At 42.2% G+C, this 23555-nt stretch overlaps 1 protein-coding gene and 1 non-coding gene across 2 annotated transcripts in view; one reads left to right on the top strand and one right to left on the bottom strand.

The window, feature by feature from the left end:
- The window catches only part of hmcn1 (hemicentin 1), a 111927-nt gene that overhangs the window by 61539 nt on the left and 26833 nt on the right, over positions 1-23555 (top strand). Inside the window, exons 21-53 of the mRNA XM_087830945.1 lie at positions 623-782; positions 1090-1255; positions 2974-3101; positions 3443-3694; positions 3811-3906; positions 5297-5491; positions 5587-5717; positions 6448-6595; positions 7734-7860; positions 7954-8108; positions 8589-8867; positions 9162-9443; positions 10382-10490; positions 10573-10742; positions 10924-11078; positions 12806-12929; positions 13058-13159; positions 14465-14641; positions 14833-14984; positions 15236-15359; positions 16974-17149; positions 17294-17390; positions 17598-17720; positions 17837-17992; positions 18990-19271; positions 19360-19527; positions 20168-20281; positions 20560-20646; positions 20757-20948; positions 21054-21227; positions 21325-21438; positions 23163-23308; positions 23386-23536. Coding sequence (XP_087687071.1) covers positions 623-782; positions 1090-1255; positions 2974-3101; positions 3443-3694; positions 3811-3906; positions 5297-5491; positions 5587-5717; positions 6448-6595; positions 7734-7860; positions 7954-8108; positions 8589-8867; positions 9162-9443; positions 10382-10490; positions 10573-10742; positions 10924-11078; positions 12806-12929; positions 13058-13159; positions 14465-14641; positions 14833-14984; positions 15236-15359; positions 16974-17149; positions 17294-17390; positions 17598-17720; positions 17837-17992; positions 18990-19271; positions 19360-19527; positions 20168-20281; positions 20560-20646; positions 20757-20948; positions 21054-21227; positions 21325-21438; positions 23163-23308; positions 23386-23536 — 5212 coding nt within the window. The remainder of the gene's footprint in view (positions 1-622; positions 783-1089; positions 1256-2973; positions 3102-3442; positions 3695-3810; positions 3907-5296; positions 5492-5586; positions 5718-6447; positions 6596-7733; positions 7861-7953; positions 8109-8588; positions 8868-9161; positions 9444-10381; positions 10491-10572; positions 10743-10923; positions 11079-12805; positions 12930-13057; positions 13160-14464; positions 14642-14832; positions 14985-15235; positions 15360-16973; positions 17150-17293; positions 17391-17597; positions 17721-17836; positions 17993-18989; positions 19272-19359; positions 19528-20167; positions 20282-20559; positions 20647-20756; positions 20949-21053; positions 21228-21324; positions 21439-23162; positions 23309-23385; positions 23537-23555) is intronic.
- trnas-aga (transfer RNA serine (anticodon AGA)) lies at positions 10115-10196 on the bottom strand. The gene has a single exon. It is a non-coding gene; the product is annotated as a tRNA-Ser (tRNA).

Raw genomic sequence — 23555 nt, 5'->3', positions numbered from 1 at the left:
AGGTTCCTGCAATGTTTTGTGTCAGAGGTCAGGATTGCACAGAGTTTCCTTCACTGATAAGCTCTGACGAGACAACAGCGCTCGATTGGAAAACGGCTCTGCGATGTTTGATGTGCTGCATCATGGAATCTACCTGCGTCCATTAGCTTGCACGGTGTCTTCAGCCTTCGAGCGCTCACATTTTGAGCTAGTCTATGCATGTGGACAGTCCCTCCCTCTTTTCAGTCTTTTACACTCGTTCCTCACAGTTGTAAAGGCCTTGCTGTTAAAGTGAACAGGGCTACAGGGACATATGAAACTAGAGCCTACTAAGTTCTGCACCAGCTGTTAAAACGTGATTCCCTCTGATTCCTTTGCTGTTTTCTATAACATCAGTCAGATGATGCATGTTAGTGACTGCAGGGCTGAAATATGACACACTAACATCACACTGGCTTTGTGCTTTGGGTTTATATGATTTGTGCATTTGTAATAATTACTTCACAGCGCTGCTGCGTAAGAAGCGGGCAAAGAATCTGCTTTTATATTGAAGTATTTAGTAGGTCAAACCACACTTCTTTGTCTTGGACAACAAATCAAGCTGATGAGGTAAAATCCAGCCCTGCTGTGATTTGTTTTCTAGGGTGGGGAGCTAGTGAACTTGGGTGGTTCGGCCTTCTCGTTGAATCCCGACGGCAGCCTCCTTATTACTTCCCCTTCTGGAAATGAGACTGGAGAGTTCATCTGTACTGCTGCTAATGCTGCTGGCCATGCTTCCAGGAAGGTCCAGCTCACGGTCTATGGTAAACCTCATCACCAGCTGAAGATGTAGTCTGTAAAGAAACACGGGGGCTAAATGTAGCATTTTACGTCAAGAAATTCTTGCTAAATTAAGGTTTCTGGGATCACACTGATCATTTTTTACCAAGTCTACATTCTGTGCAAACCCTAAAAGATGATAGTAACAAATCACCCACATTCAAAGTCGCTTAAACCTCCTTTCCTCCTCGTGTGATGCTCAGTTTGAACCTCAGCAGGTCAGCTTGACCATATCTACAAGCCTAAATGCTAGCAGTGAGGAATTAAGTGTCTGTGTGTTTGACCGCCCAGTCCGACCGAGGTCCAAAGTTGGCGATGACGGACACTCAGCAGGTCCGACGAAGATGTCGGTGATCGAGGGCGAGGATGCTGTTTTGCCATGTGATGTCCACAGTGTCCCGCCTCCCATCATCAGTTGGGCCAAAGAGAGGCAACTAATCTCTCCGTACTCTCCCAGGTAAACACATACACACAAGCGGAGGTTGCTTACTGATAAGCCCTTTTTATATACTTCTTTCTGTTTTTCGACTGCAGTTAGTCCAGAATGCTGCTGCACGCCTTTTAACTGTCACTCGTAGATACGAGATATCACCCCAGTTTTATATTCACTTCATTGGCTGCCCGTGCGTTTTAGGATCCATTTTAAGCTGCTTTTATTTGTTTTTAAATGTTTGTCCAATGCTGCCCCTCTGTACCTCTCTGAACTTCTTCATCCATACATACAGTGTTGCCAACTTAGCGACTTTGTCGCTATATTTAGCGAGTTTTCAGACCCCCTAGCGACTTTTTTTCTAAAAAAAAAGTCGCTAAAAAAAGACGTGAAAGCGCATATCGCTTTTACTCTCAACAAGCAGCGGGTGCTGTAACGCAGTCAGTTCTTCTTTTACTCTTTTACTCTTATGCTGTTTTGTGGATCACAAGGTTTAAAACTACTTATAAACACACACACACAAAGTAACTCCACCAGAGTGCCTATTTCGGGTCACTTTTGCCGGTCCAAGCCCGGGTAAAGGAGCAGGGTTGGAATTGTGACATAATTATAAACAATAATTGCTAAAAGAAATTTAATTTTTAGTTCTAAATAAATTCTAAATGCATTTAGGACGTTTTTTACTCACTTTATGTCTCTTCCACGATGTTATTTCTCTCTCCAACAACGTAGATTACAATTACATTAGCATGACCAATTATGCAAATTAGGTGATGACGTCACTTAGCGACTTCTAGCGACTTTTAGGACAGCCAATAGCGATTTTCCTTACTGAGGAGTTGGCAACACTGCATACATACCTTCCCGGTCCCTCAGGTCGGCAGACCAGCTCCTCCTGAGCGTGCCCAGGACTAATCGTGAGCTCAGAGGGGATCGGGCGTTTGCTGTGGCAGCACCAAAACTGTGGAATGAGTCGCCTTTACATGTTAGACAGGCACCTTCCTTATCTGTTTTTAAATCACGTCTTAAAACATATTTATTTACCTTGGCTTTTAGCACAGCAGGACTTGTTGATGTCTCTTAATATGTTTCTTATTAATTATATTATTTTTTTTAATTTTAAAATATTTTATATGTAATTTAAACTGTTTCCTCTCTGTTTTATATTTGTAGCACTTTGGTCAACATTGTTGGATGTAAAGTGCATTATAAATAAAGATGCTATGCTATGCTATGCTATGCTATGCTATAAGCCCTTGTACACGACTTTATTCTGCCATTTTCAGTCACACCAGACAAAATCACCTTCTACACTCGTGTCAATGACACATTTGCTTAAGTTTGGCTAAAATCACATTATCTTGGTTTTAACCTCAATGAGAGAGCTTGATTTGTTGTTTAAATGAGAACCTACACATACTGTAATCTACAATGGAGTGCTTTGTCAACCGTTTATGACCTCAGGGCATAGTTTGTGGTTTTCTAAGATGACTGAGTAATCATACTCCTCCCTGTGATCTGTTGCTCCTACTATGCGCCTGGCGAACTGACTGTAATTATGGTTGATGGTGGATTAGTAAGAATTACCAAAGTGTCTTTTTTTATGTAATAACCGAATAAGTCACTGAGTGGAAACTGTAAGTGTGTGAGTGTGTTTGAGGTTTCTTTTCTTAATATTTCGAAATTTGCAGCCATGCGTTTCACCCAGACTGTTTGGTTTTTAAGTATGTTCTTGTTTCTTCCAGACATGCAAAGCTTCCCTCTGGGTCTATGAAGATCTTAGAGACCAGGCTGTCAGACAGTGGACTCTATGTGTGTGTTGCTTCCAATATTGCTGGAAACTTAACGCAATCCATCGAGCTGAGCATTCTGGGTAAGTTTAGAAGATTAAAAATCTATGATGAGTGTAAAAATTCCTGACGTCTAATGTAAAAACTGTGAAATATGCAACCACCTGCATGAAAATAGATAATTGAACATATACAGTTTGTGATATCCATTTCTCAGATTTCAGACAGTCAAACTACTCATTCAGTACTCACAATTACCTAAATGAGAGGTGCAGCTCAGACATAATATCACCTGGGATTACATAGTTCACAGCCACACACATAATCTATAGTAACTCCTGAGCTGAAATTCCTGCACTAAATATCATGCAGCTTCAGGTGAGGCAGAAGAAAAGCTTGGCGAATCATGTCCTTTCTACTGCAGTGCCCCCGAGTATTGATGCTGGCCCCCGGGTAATGAAGGTGCAGGTGGGTCACCCTGTGGAGCTGCCATGTGTGGTGAAGGGATTCCCAAAGCCCGAGCTAATCTGGACCAAGGATGGTAGAAGATACCCGGTGTCACCTGATGGCAGTCTGGCCTTGACCAATGTGGGACTGGATGATGAAGGAACCTACACTTGCACAGCGACCAACACTGCAGGCAGAGATGAGGCTCGGGTTCAGCTTGTAGTTCAAGGTTGGCAACTTACAGTGTTACTCTACCGCTCAATTTTAAGATGCTCCATACTCAAACTGTTCTAGATGCTTTGGAGGGTGTGTGATATGTTTGATTGTGTGTTTGCATCTTTTCAGTGCCCCCCGTTGTTGAAGTACTTGAGCCCCCCTTCAACAGTCCTCTGCAGGAGAGGGTTGCCAATCAGCGTATTGCCTTTCCCTGCCCTGCCAAAGGTGCCGTATTACCATCTCTTAGCTTTCAGTTCGCACACACAAGGATCACAACCAAATGCAAATGAAAGCACGTCTATTCATAATGAAGCAACAAGCAATGCAAGGGGCTAGGGCTGCCACGATTAGTCGACTAGTCACGATTACGTCGACTATTAAAATCGTCGACGACTGATTTAATAGTCGACGCGTTGTTTGAAGCTTTGTAAGATCCCAAAAGACGCAGGAATAAGTAGTAGGATTTAAGAGTGTAATAACGGACTGAAACAGAAGATGGCAGCACTGCATGTACAAGGATGCCAGCTGCCGTTAAACCCCGAAGAAGAAGAAGCTGTGTAGCAGAATTCATAGCGCAGCTTACAACAATGGCGGCAGCTAGTTAGTTTTAATATTACTCTTATTATTCTTTCTGGGTCACAAAATAAACGTTTAACATATTTTCAGGCGAGAATGTAGCTGTGTAAACCTCAAATATCTGCTCAGTTTATCAAGACACCACATATTTTCAAAAGCGCTCCGACGTTTTCGGAGAGGTCTGTTAGCCACTAGCTCGATAGCTAGCCGGGGGCTAGGCTCACTAGAGCCGAGAGAACACCGGACTCCCGCAAATCGTTTTCAAACCCACCGCTGTCTTTCGCTACTCAGGTTAAATATATATAAGTCACTTAGATAACTGAAAGATGTTATTGTTTGGCTTTTTTTAGTATTTTATTTGTTCCTAAGTAAATCGGTTTGGCTGAGATTAAAGTTATAGTTTTTACACAGCTAAATAAACGTCAAGCAGACAGCTGATTAACAGAAGTGTGAGATGCTGGAGAATAAACTCCAGTGTCCCGTTATATTTTAGATAGCAAGGAGTTTATTAAACTTCACCAAAACAATCTGCAAATTTCATTAAAATTTAATAAACTATCATCTTGTCTTTATTTTTAGTTAGCACATACCTTAAACACTTCAAGCTGTAAGCTAATGATAGTTATATAAGAGCAGATGCTGCTGGTGCAATAAGCTGCACGTTTACGTCCAATGGATGATGATCTGATTAGTCGACTAATCGCAAAAATAATCGGTGACTAGTCGACCATCAAAATAATCGTTTGTGGCAGCCCTACAAGGGGCTGTGGTTTAGGTTTCTTCCTGTTAAAAGGACGTTTTGTCTTCCCACTTTCCCCAAGTGATTGTTCATAGGGATTTGTCAACCTTTCTCCCTATTATTGTCGGGTCTTTGACTTACAATATGAAGGTGAAGATTGTTGTGATTTGCTGCTATAAAAATAAGTAAATTGTATTGAACTGAACTGATTTTCTGTTGCAGGAGTGCAAACAAAGAACAACTTTGTTTTTCTGCCTTGGAATTCTTTTGCTAGTGTTCCTGTCTCCATCCCTTCTTCAGGTCTTCCCAAGCCAGTGATTCGCTGGTTGCGTAATGGCCAGGAGCTGACAGGTAATGAGCCTGGCGTGTCCATCCTAGAGGACGGTACACTGCTGATTCTGGCCTCTGTTTCACCGATGGATAATGGAGAGTACGTCTGTACCGCTGCCAACGACGCTGGATCCACTGAGAGGAAGTACCAGCTCAAAGTCAACGGTGACTGACCCGTTCTTTAAGCATTTTGCACCTCTAGTTCAAAAATAAAATTCCTACATTTCATAATATACTCATTACCTTTGGCACCTCCACAGTACCCCCAGATTTCCGTGACAGAGAAACATCCGGCAACCTGTCAGTGGTCCTGAGCCAGCCCACCAGCTTGGTGTGTGACGTCACAGGAACTCCAACGCCTGTCATCACCTGGTACAAGGATGGAGCTCCTGTATGTGAAGTCTAATTGATTATATTGAATGGAAACAAAGACATATATTATTTTGCCATGTGTGTAAAGGTTACACCTTTAAAAGACAGGTACATAAACACATACACACACTGAGCGCTATAAATTGCATAAGCCAAATTTAACCTGTGGTCATGAGACTGTGGTCTCTTTTTACAAGAGAATAAGTAATGAGAAATTATAATGATGGAAGCCTTAAACCTTGAAAGACTTAATGGGCTCTGATCACAGGGTGCGATGTCCAAGAGAACAGACTGTAAATGTGTGTGGAGCCTGTGTGTGCAACAAAGACCTGCCAAAGAAGCCTTGGTTTCAATATGCTCAAAGCTGTAATGACAGAATAATAATGATAAACTGAGGGGAGAACAGAGCATCATCACACACTTTGCTGTAACATCCCAGTTAGTTGGCTGCTTTTTGTTCCCTTGGCTGCTGAATGTTTTTCCCTGTCAGGCACAGATGGTGAAATCAGAACTTTAATCCGCTAATTACGAGTAATCTAAATCTACGCTCTGAATGTTTTCTTGGCTCTAAGCAAGAACTGCACACTTTGTTTTGTATACATTTTAAATTACGTATGTCTCTGTAGACTGCAGCCACTTTTTTTTTTTTTCAAATCTGCTGAGAAACGTATCAGCAGCTCGTTTTTTGTGTTTTTGTTTAGATCCTATTACATCGACGTTACACTGATTTTATTTATGCTGATCGACAGGTAGTTGCAAGTAGCAACATTCAGATTGCTGATATGGGAAAAACTCTGAGACTGCTGAAGGCGGAAACAGCAGATGCAGGCAGCTACAGCTGTGAAGCCATCAACGTCGCAGGAAACGCCGACAGAAGCTTTTTTTTGGATGTGCTCGGTGAGTAAAGACAGTCAGCGGTGACGCACAAAGACTATTCTGTGCTGCAGGTTAATGCAATCCTGTCTCCTAGATTTACCCACAAGTCTCAGTTCGGTACAATTAATTCAGAGCTGCGTTAAAAAAGCATTTAGACCAAAAACGAGAGAACTGATGACATAAATTATATTATATTCACATATACAGCGCTCTCTTCCTGATTGTTACTTCCTGAATTTTAATATACTTAAAAAAATCTTTTTCATCATCATCAACTTTATTTATAAAGCACTTTAAAACAACCACAGCTGACACAAAGTGCTGCACATTGGAACTGCAAAATAAAATTACATGAGATATAAGTAAAAACCAAATAAAAGAAGAGTGAAATCATTAATTAAATAACTACTTCAATTAAAAGAGAAACTAAGTCTCGCTGATGTTAAAAGCCAAGGAATAAAAGTGGGTTTTAAGACGTGATTTAAAAGTGGACAGTGAAGGGGCCTCTCTAACGTGCATGGGCAAATTATTCCATAATTTTGGAGCCACAATAGAGAAGGCCCCGCCCCCTCTGAGCTTCCTCCTGGATCTCGGTACCTCCAGGAGCAGCTGGTCAGCTGACCTGAGAGACCGACAGGGTGTGTGGGGATGAAGAAGCTCAGAGAGGTAAGGCGGGGCAAGACTGTGAAGGCATTTAAAAACAAACATAAGAATTTTAAAATGAACTCTAAAAGACACAGGCAGCCAGTGCAGAGAGGCTAGCACGGGGGTTATATGCTCTCTTTTTCGAGTTCCTGTTAGGAGTCGTGCAGCCGCATTTTGAACCAGCTGCAGACGTGAGAGCAACGACTGACTGACCCCCACATAAAGTGAGTTACAGTCGTCCAGGCGGGAAGAAATAAAAGCATGGATCACTGTTTCAAGGTGCTGCCTCGAAAGAAAAGATTTTACTCTTGCCAGTCGCCTTAAATGATAAAAACTGGACTTTTTTCATAAGTTTGATAAATTTATGGTGTTTTTAAATGTTAAAATAAGAGCTGCTCAGCTTGTGGACGGGCAGAACTTGCAGAATTTGTGAGATATTGGCAACATTGTTGCAGCAGAATGAGAAACTTGTAGTTGTACTATTAAAGCCATTTTTTCTCTCTTGGCTCCTTAGTCCCACCAACAATTATAGGTTCGGGCTCTCCTCAAGATGTTTCAGCAATTATCAAACAAGCGGTCTCTCTTGAGTGCAAGGTGCAGGGAATCCCTTTTCCTGCTATCCAGTGGTCCAAGGACAGGAAGTAAGCGTGCTCTGAAATGAAAAGAAATGAATTTGGCTGAACAATCATTGGTCAGTACTTCCTGTTCTCATTCTTATTCTTAATCCTTTCTAGGCCAGTGTTTCTCGGCGATCCCAATCTGGAGGTCACAAACAGGGGTCAGGTTCTGAGAATAAAAAGTGCCCGTCTTGGAGATCAGGCCCGCTACCAGTGTAGTGCCATGAATACAGCTGGGAAACAGTCCAAGGACTTTAACCTTAGTGTCTATGGTGAGTGTGTAATGTAAATACAGCACCATGTCTTGTCTTGAGCCACCCATCATTTCCAGAGAAATAGAAAATAGATGGATAGATGCAGTTATTTATGGAAAAGTGTGCAAACATACATGGAAGTTTGGTATGTGGGGCCAAAACGAGCTTCAGGAATCACCCTGGCGCTTTAAAAATACAGTTTTATGCTTCAAACTGTGGTATTTTTTTTTAATAGTTTTGTTGCTAAGCTGTCTGTCATGTGTATAAATATGTGTATAATTCAGGGTCACGTACCTTGGTCGTGTACAAGCAAAAATGAGTGAAAAAGCAGCCAAAATTCAGGCAAATCAGGCTCCGCAGCAGCAAAACGTAAAGAAATGAGTGGTGGCTCAAGACTTATGCACACTACTGTATACTGTGCATAAGTCTTTTAGCACAATTAACATGGACAAATGTAGCTGAATTACAAATTTCAGCATGTTTATATGTTTATTTCAGTGCCCCCCTCCATCAAAGGAGGTAACGTCACCACAGAGGTGACGGCACTGCTGGATGCTGCGGTAACTCTGGAGTGTGAGGCACGTGGGGTGCCGCTTCCCTCCATAACCTGGCACCGAAAAGGAGAGATCGTCCCGTCCAGCCGTCAGGCTCAACATGCGGAGCGAGGCCGCTACTTGAAGATCGTTCGTGCACAGGCCTCTGATGCTGGACAGTACACGTGTAAGGTGACCAGCGTGGCTGGGAGCGCTGAGAAAAGCTACACGCTGGACGTCTACTGTAAGAGCCAGAAATGATATCGACGCACATCTTTGTGTTCACTGTGTTTTGTGTCAGCTTAAAGAAACAGCTGTTAAAAATTAATTTAAACGATGTTGTTTACAACAAGTCCTGGAAATGAAAACTGCCATCATCTCTGTGTTTAAAAAACCCTTTATTGGCTCTGAAGCTTAATTTGGTGATTTCGCATAAACCAGATTTAAGTTCTGCCTGATAAAAGCCTGAAATGTGTCAAATTTAAATACGATTTTAAACCTTCGTTCTCTTCTTTCCGTGGCGGACCTCCCCGTGCAGTGCCTCCCACAATCACAGGCGGGGATAAAGGGCCCATCAAACGGAAAGTGGTTCTCAGTAAATCTCTGATCCTGGAGTGTGAGGCTGGAGGACACCCTCCACCCTCTCTTACGTGGCTGAAGGACGGAGTCCCTGTACGCGACGGGGCAAGTGTCCGTGTGCTCGAGCAGGGAAAGAAACTAGAAATCCCCTCGGCCGCCGTCTCGGACTCGGGACACTACATCTGCGTGGCTACGAGCATCGCCGGGGAGAAGGAGGTCAAATATGATGTCAGAGTTTTAGGTATAAACACAGAAAATCGCTGATTTCTGGTTTAACTACATCACTTTCTTCTTAGGGTCCTATCCCAGCTGTCATTATAGTGATTTTTCACAGATCACCCCAAACTACAGCTGATGGGGAAACACCTGGACTATTTCTATCCATCCAGTCATGCACACGATACTGTTTGTAGGAAGTTGACCTGCTCGTTTGCTTGCATGTTATCCCAGGAAGTGTTTGGTCTGGCTTTGTTGTTCGTTCCACACCGATTTCTTTACTGTATCCAAATTAGTGTTTTTGCTTTGAGAAAATTTAGTCTACTTAAGGTTTATTTAATAGAATTCAACATTTAATTCTGCCAAGTAGAAACATCACAGGAAAAAAGGTGTGATCTAAACTGGCCGCTCAGTTGCATGTGTTTCATAACTGGTAAGAACGAGGACTAAGTACAGTCGACTTACCGACGTGATGCTGTCATTTATGGAGTAAATGCCTGTGAGACGGACATTCATCTCCTCTGGGTACCAAACAAGCGTCATTGCACAGCTGTGCCTTTAATAAAAAATGCATTATTTCAAAGATGCTGCTGACAGGAAGTGTATTTTCTGAATTTGTACTTGCTATCAGAAAATCGGCGACTAGCCTGTCAGGTTTGCTCTTTAACTGTCTGACAGCTGAGAAAAGCGTCACGCCGTTGTCGGCAGGATTCGAACCTGCGCGGGGAGACCCCAATGGATTTCTAGTCCATCGCCTTAACCACTCGGCCACGACAACTCATGTTGATCTGAGCCGATGCTCGTGTGTTCTGCTGATTCTTATCTGCAGTGTCCTGTCACTTCACTGTGGGTTTGATTTATCTGGCCTCACATATGCTAGAAATATTTGTCAGAGTTTATTTTATTGGGCATAAACTGAAATGTCAGGAACATGAATAAAAAATATGATGATTTTCATCCTAGTTCCTCCTTTCATCGATGGATCTGATAATGTGACGGTCACCACAGTTATACTTAACACACCTTTGGAGCTCGAGTGTCACAGCGCAGGAACACCTACACCTGTAATCACGTAAGAGCTCGTCTATTGCTCACAGTTAAACAAATACAAATAGGCCTTATTGGAAGTCACTGTAAAGTTAATTCCTTCCCAGGTGGCATAAGGACGGAAAGCTATTGCGACAAGGTGAAGGATTATGGATCGCAGCCGGCGGGCGACGCCTAGTCATCTCTCGCGCTCAGGTCTCTGACACAGCTCTCTTTCAGTGTGTGGCCACCAATGAGGCAGGAAACCATAATAAGGACTTCAGTGTGGTTGTCCAAGGTAAAACAAACAAACTTACTTTAAAATTAAAAAGACCCATCTCAGTATCTTTTAAATGTAAATGGCTTTACTTAAACTCTAGTTGCAAAATCTCGCTTTACCTTTTTTAAATTTCCTTGTTCCCCAGTTTCAGTTGTAAAATGTTTCCAAGGATAAAAACCTGCCCTCTGTACCTCTGCAGTTCCTCCATCCATCCGTACCAATGGACCTACTGAACGTTCAGTGATTCTCCACAAGCCCATGAGTCTGGACTGTATCTCCAGTGGAATTCCTCCTCCAACCATTACCTGGCTTAAAAATGGACGACCAGTCGACGCAACTAGTGAGCACCTGCAGGTTGGTCCCTTAATTGTCTGACATTTTCAAGCTATTCACTTTAAAATCAATCATCACTGAAGTATGAACTTCTTCAGGTGAACCACAGATCCATACATGCTGTATATCTGCAGCCAAACCTAAATTCTCCCTCTCTCCTTGATGCAATTCAAATTATTACTTATTTTTATTTTATTTTATTTTATTTTTTAATTTTTTGTGTACCGTTTGGATCTTTAGCCATCAGAATTGTTGTCTTAAGGCCAAGAAAGATGCCAAGTGGATTTATTTTACCAAGTGGATCATCATGGCCATATTGGTCCGTTTGATTGACCTTTATTATAATTATGTATTTATTTTATTTTCGGTTGCTACAAACGGGACAGACATGACTGGGGGATAGGACAGGGAGAAAGAATGAAAGAAAGAGAGGGAGAGAAAGAAAACCAGAGGGGAGAAGAGACGGTGAGAAAGGGGGGAAGAAAGAAAGAAAAACAAACAAAACACCTGGATCACCTGTATGGAGAAAAAAAAACAGAAGAGAAAACAAACAACAAAGAGCAACATTATAAAAACAGCACCATCACAACAAACTAGCTAACAATAGATAACAGTAGATACTAAATATTAAACGCTATTGTGCAGCACGCAAGATAGACAGCGCACAATGTGCTTTGAGGCAGCAGCCAAGAAAGGTGTAGTCCGCGTCTGTGAACACCCGTGTGTACATTACATTACTTATTTTTATAAACAGTGCTTTCAGTATGGAAACACAGCTCATTCCTCTATATTTTGCTTTTGAGGAGCCAGACTTTCTTGTAATTTTGTATCTATATGTAACAAACAAAGTAGCAAAAAAACACTTTGTAAAATGTATCTTTATAACTTTGTTACACGCAGCCTGAATCTGCAACAAATGTCAGAAACAAGTTTTTGAGTATTTTTGCAAAAAGCAACATCATTACCAAAGAGTTCTAATCTGAGAACTGGACATATCTCAGCATGTTGTGCAGAGTATCCTCAAAAATGTTTGGAAACTAGACAAGAACTGTCAGGCTTCACAACTATCCACAACAGATGAACAGTATCTGAAAGCTTTGTCCTAAGAAACAGGAAGAAATCCCACAAAGAGCTGACACAGGACCTGAGAGATGCATCTGGCTCGTCAGGTGATCCATCTGCCTTCATCTTTTTGGGGGCTGGTGTTGGGGATCTTGTCAAAACTCACATACCTTCTCGAAAACATGTGATTGGCAACATTTTCATCTGAGAATGATGCCGAGCACATTGTCAGTGCAGTAAAAGTAGAGCTGGACAGAAAAACACACAGTGGGAGATTATCAGTCATGGACTGGCCTCCCTGGAACCCAGACCTCAACATTACTGAAGCGGTGTGGGATCATGTTGACAGACAATCCAACAAAAGGCAGCCAACATCCAAAGAAGAGCTTTCAAGAAGCTGGACTATTATTCCTGTTATGTTGAAGAATAAAGCTGGTCATACCAAATACTGACTTTCACACTCATTCGCCTGCTTTTGCTTCATAAACTGCATTTCCATGTATGTTTGCACATTTCAATAAATCACATATTTCCCAAATTTCCTAGCAAAAACAAAGGAGGCGTGGCTTAAGGCTTAAGAGTACTAACAGGTTAGAAGAAGAAGAAGCAGAAGCAGCAGAAAGGGATTCATTCTTATTCTTCACTGCTCAGTAATTACCAATCTGACTTCTCTGTATCTGCCACAGCTGGAGTCAGCAGGCAGGACACTAAAGATTACAGAGGCAAGACTGGAGGATTCTGGGAAATTCACTTGCCTGGCCACTAACGCAGCTGGTGAAGCTCAGCAGCACATAAGACTCAGCGTCCACGGTAACTTACTTATGGATATACAAATCACTCACTCTGCATCGTTGTCTCGCTTATCTTCCTCCTCCTGTATCCAGAGTTGATAATAATAAGCTGTTGTTTCTGGGTGTAATTCTGTTTGTGTCCCTCAGAGCCTCCCAGTATCCCGTCCTCTGGAGAGACCATTAACCAGACCATTCTGTCAGGCTTTTCCACTGAGTTCGAGTGCAAGGCCGCGGGCAGCCCATTACCTGGTAAGACTGTTTGCTAACAACCTCCTCAGTCCCACTGTGCGCACTCAAAGCCTTTACAGTGTCGTTTTCCTACAAACAGCTTCAGCTTCTTCCCACTCCTTCTTTTTCCATTTGGATGATCGAAACACTCAAAGATGTGCTACATATAAATTCACGTGTAACTAGGTTCTTATTGTAAAATGACTTTTTTCATTGTTAGAGCAAGTGTTACAGTACAACAATTTAGTATCTATGTAACCATGATATATGTTATAACTAGGGATGCATCAATACCGATACTGGTATCGGGTATCGGGGCCGATACTGTAAAATGTGTGTGTACTCATACTCGTAAAAGTTAACCGATACCATGAACCGATACCAACTTATTTCATTAGTCAGAGGGTGGCTTCTCATTTCTGTTGTAGTTTTTTAGATTGGCCACTAGGGGGACATCCCGCACTAAACAGGCACAGGGTTAGGCGAGTGAGACTGGCGGCTCCAGATAAAAAAGAGAAACTGGAGGCTGCTGTAGCTAGGCTAAACAAAATGTCAGCAGTGTGGAACAGCCAACTTTAACTCAGGTTTTGGAAAAGCGATGAAAAATGTCAAGAGAAAATCCACGGGCAGTTAAAATAACAGAGGCTCGACTCATTTTATCGCTCTGGATGACCAGCCAATGCCGGTTGTGGAAAACATAGGATTGCACCGTCTTCTCAGCATACTCGAGCTGCGATATGAAATATAATAAATGAACAGAAGTGTTTATTTATTATTCTGAAAGCTCGAGACAGTGCCAATAGTTCAGTGATATTTTGATAAATTACAATGTGGAGACTCTGCAATAATTTAACAGAAGTGCTTATTTTTCACTTGAATTTTTTTTGTGGTCATTTTTATTAAGATTTTATTTTTTATCGGCAGAGAATAAAATAAAACCTGTCTTCCAATTCATTGCATTTGTGTGTGTGTGTGTGTGTGTGTGTGGTAGAAGTATCGGTTTTTGTACTCTGTATCGGCAAGTACTCAGATCCAAGTATCGATATCATATCGGTTTGAAAAAACTGGTATCGTTGCATCCCTAGTTATAACCATAACTCGGCAACGGAAATTCTTTATAAACTTTAAAAATTCTAAAAAAAATTTAAAAATTACAATTCTTTATAATAAACTTTGACTTTAATTCATTTTAGTCCAACATTTATTTTATTTGCCATTGTCTTCAGATTTTAAATAAACTGAAACCCTCATTAATCTCTTTTAAGCCTAGTTTTCTGTTTAATAGTTATTTTGCTGAAAGTATTTTTGACATCCTTCGTGCCTTAGCTATCACTTGGTACAAAGATGGCCGACCTCTGACCAGTGCAGCTGGCGTGACGTTACGGAAGCGTGGCCAGATGCTGGAGATTGAACGAGCACAGCTGTCCGATGCTGGCATATACAGATGTGTCGCTGTCAACCTGGCTGGAGCTGCTGAGATATCTCACAGACTTCAGGTCCTTGGTGGGTGGCTTTTCATTAATTAAGCAGAAGTATGCTAAACTTTTTGGTTGTTCGTGAGTAATACTATCTCTATGAGTTAGAGATTAGTCGCTGACAGATGATGACAATATGCGGATAGCTGAAAAACAAAAACAACTGCAGTGGCGTTGCAGATCGTCACTGACTGAGTGCTTGATCCTCGTGCCTTGCAGTGCCCCCGGTCATCTCCAGCCGAGGCGGCACGGTAACTGTTGTGGTGAATGAAGCCGTCAGGTTGGAGTGTGAGGCTACAGGGGTTCCCGCTCCCAGTATCACATGGCTCAAAGACGGCAGCCCTGTGGCAAGTGTTTCACATGGCATACAGGTGACATCATTACATTCATGCTTAGTACTTTGTGCCGGGCTTGTATAACGATCATTCCAGAGATCTGTTGTGATGCAAAATGCGAGGTGACGTTATCCTCAGGTTATGTTGAACATTGCAGGTGTGCGGAAGCTCTGTGTTAGATAATAATAAAAGTCTTCTGCAGACCTTTTAACGACTGCGTGCCGTGAGTTTGTGTGTGAGCCGAGCACAGTGACGTGACCTCTGCTCTGTTTCCGTCGGCCTGTCAGGTGTTTGCTGGTGGCAGAGTGCTGTCCCTGGATAGCGCACAGGTTAGCGACACAGGCAGGTTCACCTGTGTGGCTGTCAACGCTGGAGGAGAACAGCACAGAGACTATGACCTGAAGGTTTATGGTGAGAACATGAACAGCTGTTGTTGCATACATGTACCTATATACTGCCTCTTGCCATATGGCTCCAGTCCCACCATTAACCTGAATTGGATAAGCAGAAGATAATGCATGATGAATGCATGTTCATTAGGATCAAATAAATGCATATCCATGAAATATGAATCGATTCAAATAACTTATTGTTTATACTAAAGACACAAGTATCAGTATTTTACCATATAAATATAAAATAGAGTTAAAAACAGATTTATCCGTCCATCCATCCAAGGTTTTGACTTTCACCTGTTCATTTGTGGATCACTTTTTAAAAAGCTTTAACATCATAGTGCACTCTCTCGTTACATGCCCTGGTTCTTCTAGAGAGTTTAATCATATCCATGCATGTTACGGCTGCTCCTTCTCAGCTGCTTTGTTTTGCTAACTAATGGTTATGACTGACTGTCAAATGTCTTTCAGCAGAAACCAGACTGAGCACCAGGCTGTGAATTATAATACAGAAACAATATCTGGCAAGAGCCTCGAGCAAAGCATGTGCGTGTAGAGGAAGTGCGGCTTGATTGAGTTTAGCATTTCAATAAACGCTGTCAGCCTCCTGAACAGAGCTGAGCTTGATGGCGACTCAGCTGTTATACAAGTCTAATCAAAGCTAATGTCACTGAGGTAATAGGAAACATGTCATCTTACATACATGGGAGTGTAGAGTCTGTGTTTGGGTCTTTGCTCGTATATGCATGCAGAATGCAAACATCCACATGATGCAAGTTTCCTCGCAGAGATCAAAAAGAAAGGAAAAAGAACTTGTCCGCTGAAATGAAGGCAGATTTGTTGTGGTAATTGGTACCATTCTTCAGCAGCTTCCTGCGTCTGGCCAAATACAAAACTGATAGCCTATTCCCGTCCTTCTCCGATGACTTGTGCTCTATCTGAACAGCGACCACAGTTGAAGGGACATTGGCCTGCTGTCATTTTCTAAATAAGAGCCGACTGTCTTCTGAAAAACTTGTAAACAAAACGCCGTTCATCTCATATATTCTGGGATTTCTGCCTCCTGTTCAAATAATTACATTATTATTCCCAGAGACATGATTTCCTAAGCTACTTCAAAGTCAGTTCATTTCATAGGCGTGTGCTTTCGTTGCACAGATGCTCAGTGGCAAATACACATCCTGTCCAGAACTTCTTGAAATAGCTGGAAATCAAAGCAACGGCCATCCAACGGGTATTTTTTAATCCCTACTCATTTTCCATCTCAGTGCATGTTAGCAATTCCCAGTGACATTAGCTTTCAGAACCTTCTGGGAAACGGAGAAACTCAGATTTATAATGTCACTAAAATATGTTGAAGTGGTTTAATGATGCCGTCATAACCCAGGATGCAATTGGAGCTTAAAGAGCACCAGATGCACAACAAACAGCGCCTGTGCTGCTCAGGAAGCAATTATATTGTTTACCCATGAGGTAATCTAACAAGTTTAGTGTGCTTTGTGGGACAAAGCAGCACTTTCACAACAACGCACCCTTAATACAAAAGATCTACTCAGAATCAGGTCATTTAAATGATTTCATCCCAGAGAGTATTCATTCGATGACAGAAGCCTTGACTTCATGTTCACAGTGCCGCCTAACATCAAGGGCGAGGAGGTGAATGCTACAGTGATGCTTGGTCAACCTGTGGAGCTGCACTGCCAGAGTGATGCAGTCCCTCCACCCACCCTGTCCTGGCTCAAAGATGGCCGCCCTCTCTTTAGGAAGCCTGGTCTGACGGTGTCAGCAGATGGTAGTCTGCTTAAGGTACAGTTCATCATACAACCATAATATAGCTAAAAGACAACTGGAAGGGCTAACTTGAATCTTAAGAGGTCCCTTTTAATGATGACCGTGTCTCCTGCTGTTAGTTTTTGCCTAAACTCTGTTTCTCTGTCTACAAACTGGCAGATCAGCAGGGTGCATGTGCAGGATTCAGGCAGATATACCTGCGAAGCCACAAACATTGCTGGCAAAACAGAGAAGAACTATAACCTCAATGTGTGGGGTAAGTTGATCTTGTGTCACTGTCATGCATTTGGACTAACCTGAAGAGATTCAGAGTGATGTTCGACAAAATAGAAACAAAAAGCTTTTTGTTAGTAGATTTTGATCTTTCTTTGCAGCCCATCATCACTATTTACGCATCACTCATTTACTAGTACTAATGCATGCAGTGTGATCGCCTCCTTTTGGCATCCCTTTGCTATTACAGTGTCTCCCAGTATCCGAGGCTCTGAGGAGGCGTCTCCTCTGACGGTAGTCGAAGGCAGTCTCATCACTCTTATGTGTGAGTCCAGTGGCATACCGCCTCCCAGTCTCGCATGGACGAAGGATGGTAAGCGAGTTTCTGCTCTGATCAAATGTGGGGGCGCAGCCTAACAGCAAAAACTATACATGTGCAGGTGGTGTGCTGGAACGCTGAACCTATCCCGTGTTTTGTTTATATTCCAGGTTCTGAAATGAAATCTGACCAGCGGGTCAGGATTCTGTCAGGAGGTCGACAGCTGCAGATCTCCAGCGCTGAGAAGACAGATGCTGCTTCTTACACCTGCACAGCCTCCAGTGCAGCTGGCACCATCTCCAAGGAGTACAGCCTGCAGGTTTATGGTGTGTAAACACCACGAATTCATCCATTTTTTTTCAATTACCTTTTTTGGGTGTAGTGATGGATGCAGACCTAAACTTAGAAAAACACATTAAGACAATAACAAAATCAGCTTACTATCACCTCAAGAGTATTTCAAGGATAAAAGATCTGATGTCTCAACAGGACCTGGAAAAACTAGTCCATGCATTCATCTTTAGTAGGCTTGATTACTGTAACAGCATCTTTACAGGTCTACCTAAAAAATCAGTCAGACAACTACAGCTCATTCAGAGCTCTGCTGCTCGAGTCCTCACTAAGACCAAAAAACTGGACCACATCAGTCCAGCTCTGAGGTCTTTACACTGGCTGCCTGTCCGTCAGAGGATAGACTTTAAAGTTCTGATGCTGGTCTATAAAGCTCTGAATGGTTTAGGACCAAAATACATCAGTGACCTCCTGACCCAGTATGAACCTTCCAGATCCCTCAGGTCATCTGGATCCGGTCTTTTATCAGTTCCCAGAGTCAGAACCAGACACGGAGAAGCTGCATTCAGCTTTTATGCTCCTTATATCTGGAACAAACTCCCAGAAAGCCTCAGATCAGCTGAAACACTCAGTTTATTTAAATCCAGGTTGAAGACTCACCTGTTCTCAGCTGCATTTAAATAAAGCACCAAATCTGCACTTAAGCTTAAATTTCAAAACTTACATTTTAACTACTGATTTTATCTGTTTTGATTTTGTATACTCTTTTGTTTGTTTGTTTGTTAATTAGTTAGTTTGCTTGTTTTAATCAATTTTAAATCATGCTTTTTATTTGTTTTTGTTTCTAATGTCTCTGTAAAGCACTTTGAATCACCTTGCTGTTGAATTGTGCTATACAAATAAACTTGCCTTGCCTTTTTGCCTATAAAGGATACAGGCTGTACAGGTGTTAGTTAAATGTTGTCTGGGGGGAAAAGTTCTCTTATCTCATCTTTTTAATGACACACCACTCACCCACTTTTCTCACTTCAGTCCGTCCTTCCATCAGACGCACCGAAGGCGACGCTGATGAGGTCACTGTGATAAAGGGAGGCGATGTGACGCTACAGTGTGATGCTGAAGGTGTGCCGCGACCTGCGGTCACGTGGCTGAAAGACGGACGGCCGATCACAGGCCAGCACGGTGCAAAGGTCCTGAGCGAGGGGAGGTTATTGCAGATTAAAGATGCCAAAGTGTCAGACACGGGACGCTACACGTGCATCGCTGTTAACGTGGCGGGACAGGCCGACAGCAAGCATGACATCAGCGTGCATGGTATGAAACAGGAATCGCTTTTTGTGTTTTCATAACGATCGAAGAAATCATCTTTGTGTCCATTTACCTCATTTTCTCTCATCTTCAGTCCCACCAAGTATCATTGGGCAGGTGCAGTTTCCAGAAAATGTGAGTGTTGTCATGAGGAACCCAGTTGCTCTGATCTGCGAGGCGTCCGGCATCCCTCTTCCTACCATCTCCTGGTTGAAGGACGGTCAGCCAATTAAAACGACTAGTTCAGCGCGCATCCTTTCAGGTCTGTTTGACTTTTCGTGACTTTTCGAGCTCTTAGTCTTGATTTTTTAACTTCCCAGCTAGGTTTCAGAGGTTTCAACAGTTGCAATGCACTGCCAATAATAATATTATGGAACGACTGCGACCACGGCCAAATGCAGAAGCCAGTTCTGTGAAAAACCAGCAGAAAAACTCCAGTAAATTGTGTTTTTATTCACATCTCAAGATTTGTTGGGTGCTGAGGGGAAAATGAATTTGGAAGCAAAAGAATGTTGTTATTAATGTGAAAAGTTGGAAATGGAAACTGTAACAAAGTGTCGAGTGAATCCTAATGACACTCATGTTGTCAAACCTGGAGTTGTTTCAATAACACGTCATTATTTTTCACTTATTTTCTCATTAACTGTGGCAAAGCTAAGCTGTTGGGTGTTGAGACATTAGTCTGAAATATCATTAAACTAAATGTTTGAACAGCTGTGGTTCTAAGAGTTCAGCTTCTCTGTGTTGATTGATTTCAGTGCTCAGAAAGGCTAATGTCATTTCAACACGTGTAAAAGCCCGTTTACGTGTTCTTGTCATGTTTTATTTCTGGAAAAAAAAGTTTTAAAGACATTACACGTGGTTATAGAAACATAATAATATTGGACTTGTTTAACTTCTAGGTGGCCGCAGCCTGCGTCTGATGCATGCTGCAGCAGAGGATGCTGGGAGATACACTTGCATCGTGTCTAACAGCGCTGGGGAGGAGAGGAAGACCTTTGACCTTGACATCCTTGGTGAGAAAATAGAAAATTTATTGTATCATGTTTTGTTTATTTGTTTGTTTGTTTTTGTTTTTAGCTTTATGCCATAATATTGTCTAACTAAAGTGACTGTGCATTTACATAAATTGTACCATGCTCGAAAAGGTGGAGGTGGCTGAAGACAGGGAGGCGCAGATTATGGGTGCATGAATGAATGGATGGGTGATGCATGGATGGATGCTTATTTTCCACTTAATGATAAAATGGTCTTTAATAGAAAATAATAACTATTTAACTGATTTCTCCGACAGTTCCCCCGAGCATCGTGGAGGAGGGAACTATGGTGGATACTAAAGTGAAGGAGAAACACAACATCACTCTCACTTGTGAAGCATCAGGTATTTGAGATAATCTGGTAATGTAATGTTTGGACTTACTGTAAGTTCCAGTCAAGATCATTTCTATGCTTTGGAGCAATTTTCTTAAGCCCCCTTTTACAATTTCCCAGGTAATCCTGTACCTGAGATTAAATGGCTGAAGGATGGACAGCTGCTGGTGCCTGACGGGCATTACCAAATTCTGTCTCATGGCCGTTTCCTCCAAATCTCTGGAGCCCAAGTCGCAGACACTGGCAGGTACAGCTGCCTGGCCTCTAACAGTGCAGGAGACCGCAGTCGGCATTACAATCTTAATGTCCTGGGTACAAAGACAACTCTTTTTCCATTTTGGAGACTTTGAGTTCGTTACACGTGGAATGAAATCATATTACTTATTCGTCTGTTTTTTCCCCTCTTTTCTTGACCAGTTTCTCCCACCATTGCTGGGTCAGGCCCTGACATTTCTGCAGAGGAGGTTACAGTAACCCTGAGCAGCCCCACCTCACTGGTGTGTGAAGTCCAGTCTTACCCTCCTGCTCTGATCGTGTGGCTCAAAGACGGCACTCCATTTGAATCCAGTCGCAACGTCAGAGTCCTTCCAGGTTTGCAATGATGTGCACGATGAAAATAAAGAAGCAATAAAGGGACAGAAGAGAAATGTGTTCGAATCATTGCATCGTGACTCTGCGGCTGTTATAGGTGGGCGAACGCTGCAGATTCTCAATGCTAAACAAGAGGATGCTGGGAGGTATACCTGCGTGGCCACTAATGAGGCTGGAGAGACACTGAAGCACTATGAGGTCAAGGTTTATGGTGAGAGCCCTTCAGCTTTGGGAGCATGCTGCAGCATAAAATGTTTTATGTGTGTTCAGTTCTAGCATAATCTATTGCACGTGCTTTCTTGTACAGGTAAATATAATTTACAGCTCCTTGTCAGAAGTTTACATCCACTCATCATGGACATAAATGTCATGGTAATTTGGGTTTCAGTGATTTATTAGAACTGTTAAATTTTCCAGGGAACCATGATTATAAAGCACACATCTTTATTGACTTTAAAAAACAAGAACAGAGTCCACAAGTTTGAAATTATGTTGGATTGTCTCAACATGGTGCTGAATGTTCTACAGTGCCTTTTAACTTGTCAGGATCGATTTAATTTCTCATTTGTGGTCATGATTGACTACAACTGATCGTTCTCAGCATAAAAAGGATTTGTATGACAGTAATCACTGGATTGACCATTGCTCAGAACAATGGGAAAGTCCAAGGAACTCAGTGAAGATTCAAGAAGGAGAACTGTAGAGTTATAGGAGTTGTGAAAGATTTCTAAACAACTGCAAATCCCAGGATCATCAGTTCTAACAACTGTATGTAAATACAACTCATTCGGATGTGTCACCACTTTGCAAAGGTGTCACGGCTGGGGAGCAGTCGTGTGGTGTATTGAAAAAAAGGATCCAAAATGCAGGTACTGGCTGGGGTGCGGGTGAGTGTTTATTTACAGAGGTGATAAGGTGACAAAACCAGGAAGAGCAGAGCGGGGAGTAAACAAACCTAAACTGGGAAAACTAAAGAACTAAACCAAACACTCACGGGAGGAGGAGCAAAATGCACAAAGAAAGATGGTAGAGAGACGCAGAATGACTACCGGGTAACAGAGTAATGCAGACTGACATGGAGTTAAACAGACGACGCGACAGAGAGCACAGGAAAACACAGGGCTAAAATACACGGGGAGTAATCAGGGAATGGGCCACAGGAGGGAGACACAGCTGGGAGAAATTAGGCTAACGAGACAGGGGAGAGGTAAAACTGAACACACTGACATGAGACATGAACTTTCAGAATAAAACAGGAAACTAACAGACACAGAGAACCAGACAGGACACTGAACTTGACAGGCAGACTCAAGAGCAGACACAATAACACCATGGACAGACAGAGGGAACACAGGCAGGCATGAAACAAAAACACTAACACATAGCAAACCTAAACAAAAGACAAAACAGAATAAACGAGAACAAAGAATAATATAAAGAAACACAAAACACCGAGTCCTCAGACTCAGGACCATGACAAAAGGTCTGGAAGAAGATCCAAACTGTTACCCTCAGCTGAGAGAAAATCAGTTAGGATGATCAGGAACAACAGAGGAAAACTAGGCTCAAGTCTGGTATGAAATGGGTTTTGCCTCTTGTACATCGTCTTATTATCTTTTGGGAGACGCCTGCGTCATTTTCCGGTCAAAAAAAAGTTGCTGGTTGAATAAAAGTAACTTTAAGTCAAAATTTGCCGCGAGTATGAATAATTATAGGCTTCACTGTATATATTAGAGCCTGCATGTATCCAAAATAAATTCAAACTTGTGCCCCTAATTCTTGTTTTTGAAGGGCAGTAAAGATGAAGACTGTACAATCCTTCCATCTTGGACAAAAGAAATCATTAGAAGAGATTCATATCAATGATGAGTGGATGTAAACGTCTGTAAATTACTGATAAGAATTACCAGTAATCAGATTTGTTTTTGTCTCCAGTTCCTCCACAGATTAATAAGAATGACATTCCCGGGGAAGGACTGGCCCCTAAAGAGGTCAAAATCAAGGTTAACAGCAGCCTGACTCTGGAATGTGTTGCTCAGGCCTTTCCTACCCCTGCACTGCAGTGGTATAAAGACGGACAGGTAACATCTGGGATATTTTCACTGTTTTTAAAGCTGCGGGATTAAAGGCTTGAAAATAAAGTTTTTTCTCTGCACAGATCCTGCAGTCAGATGACCACGTGTCCATCACAGCCAACGGGCGGATCGTTCAGATCAAACATGCTCAGGTGTCAGACACTGGCCGCTACACCTGTGTAGCCACTAATATAGCTGGAGAGGATGAGAAGGACTTTGATGTAAATATACAAGGTGAACTGGGTTGACTAAT

The sequence above is a fragment of the Neolamprologus brichardi genome, chromosome 17 (assembly GCF_056152115.1).
Source record: "Neolamprologus brichardi isolate AB-2024 chromosome 17, ASM5615211v1, whole genome shotgun sequence".
NCBI classification, from domain to species: domain Eukaryota; kingdom Metazoa; phylum Chordata; class Actinopteri; order Cichliformes; family Cichlidae; genus Neolamprologus; species Neolamprologus brichardi.
The sequence above is the reverse complement of the archived record's forward strand: the minus strand, read 5'-3'. Positions and strand labels throughout refer to the sequence as shown.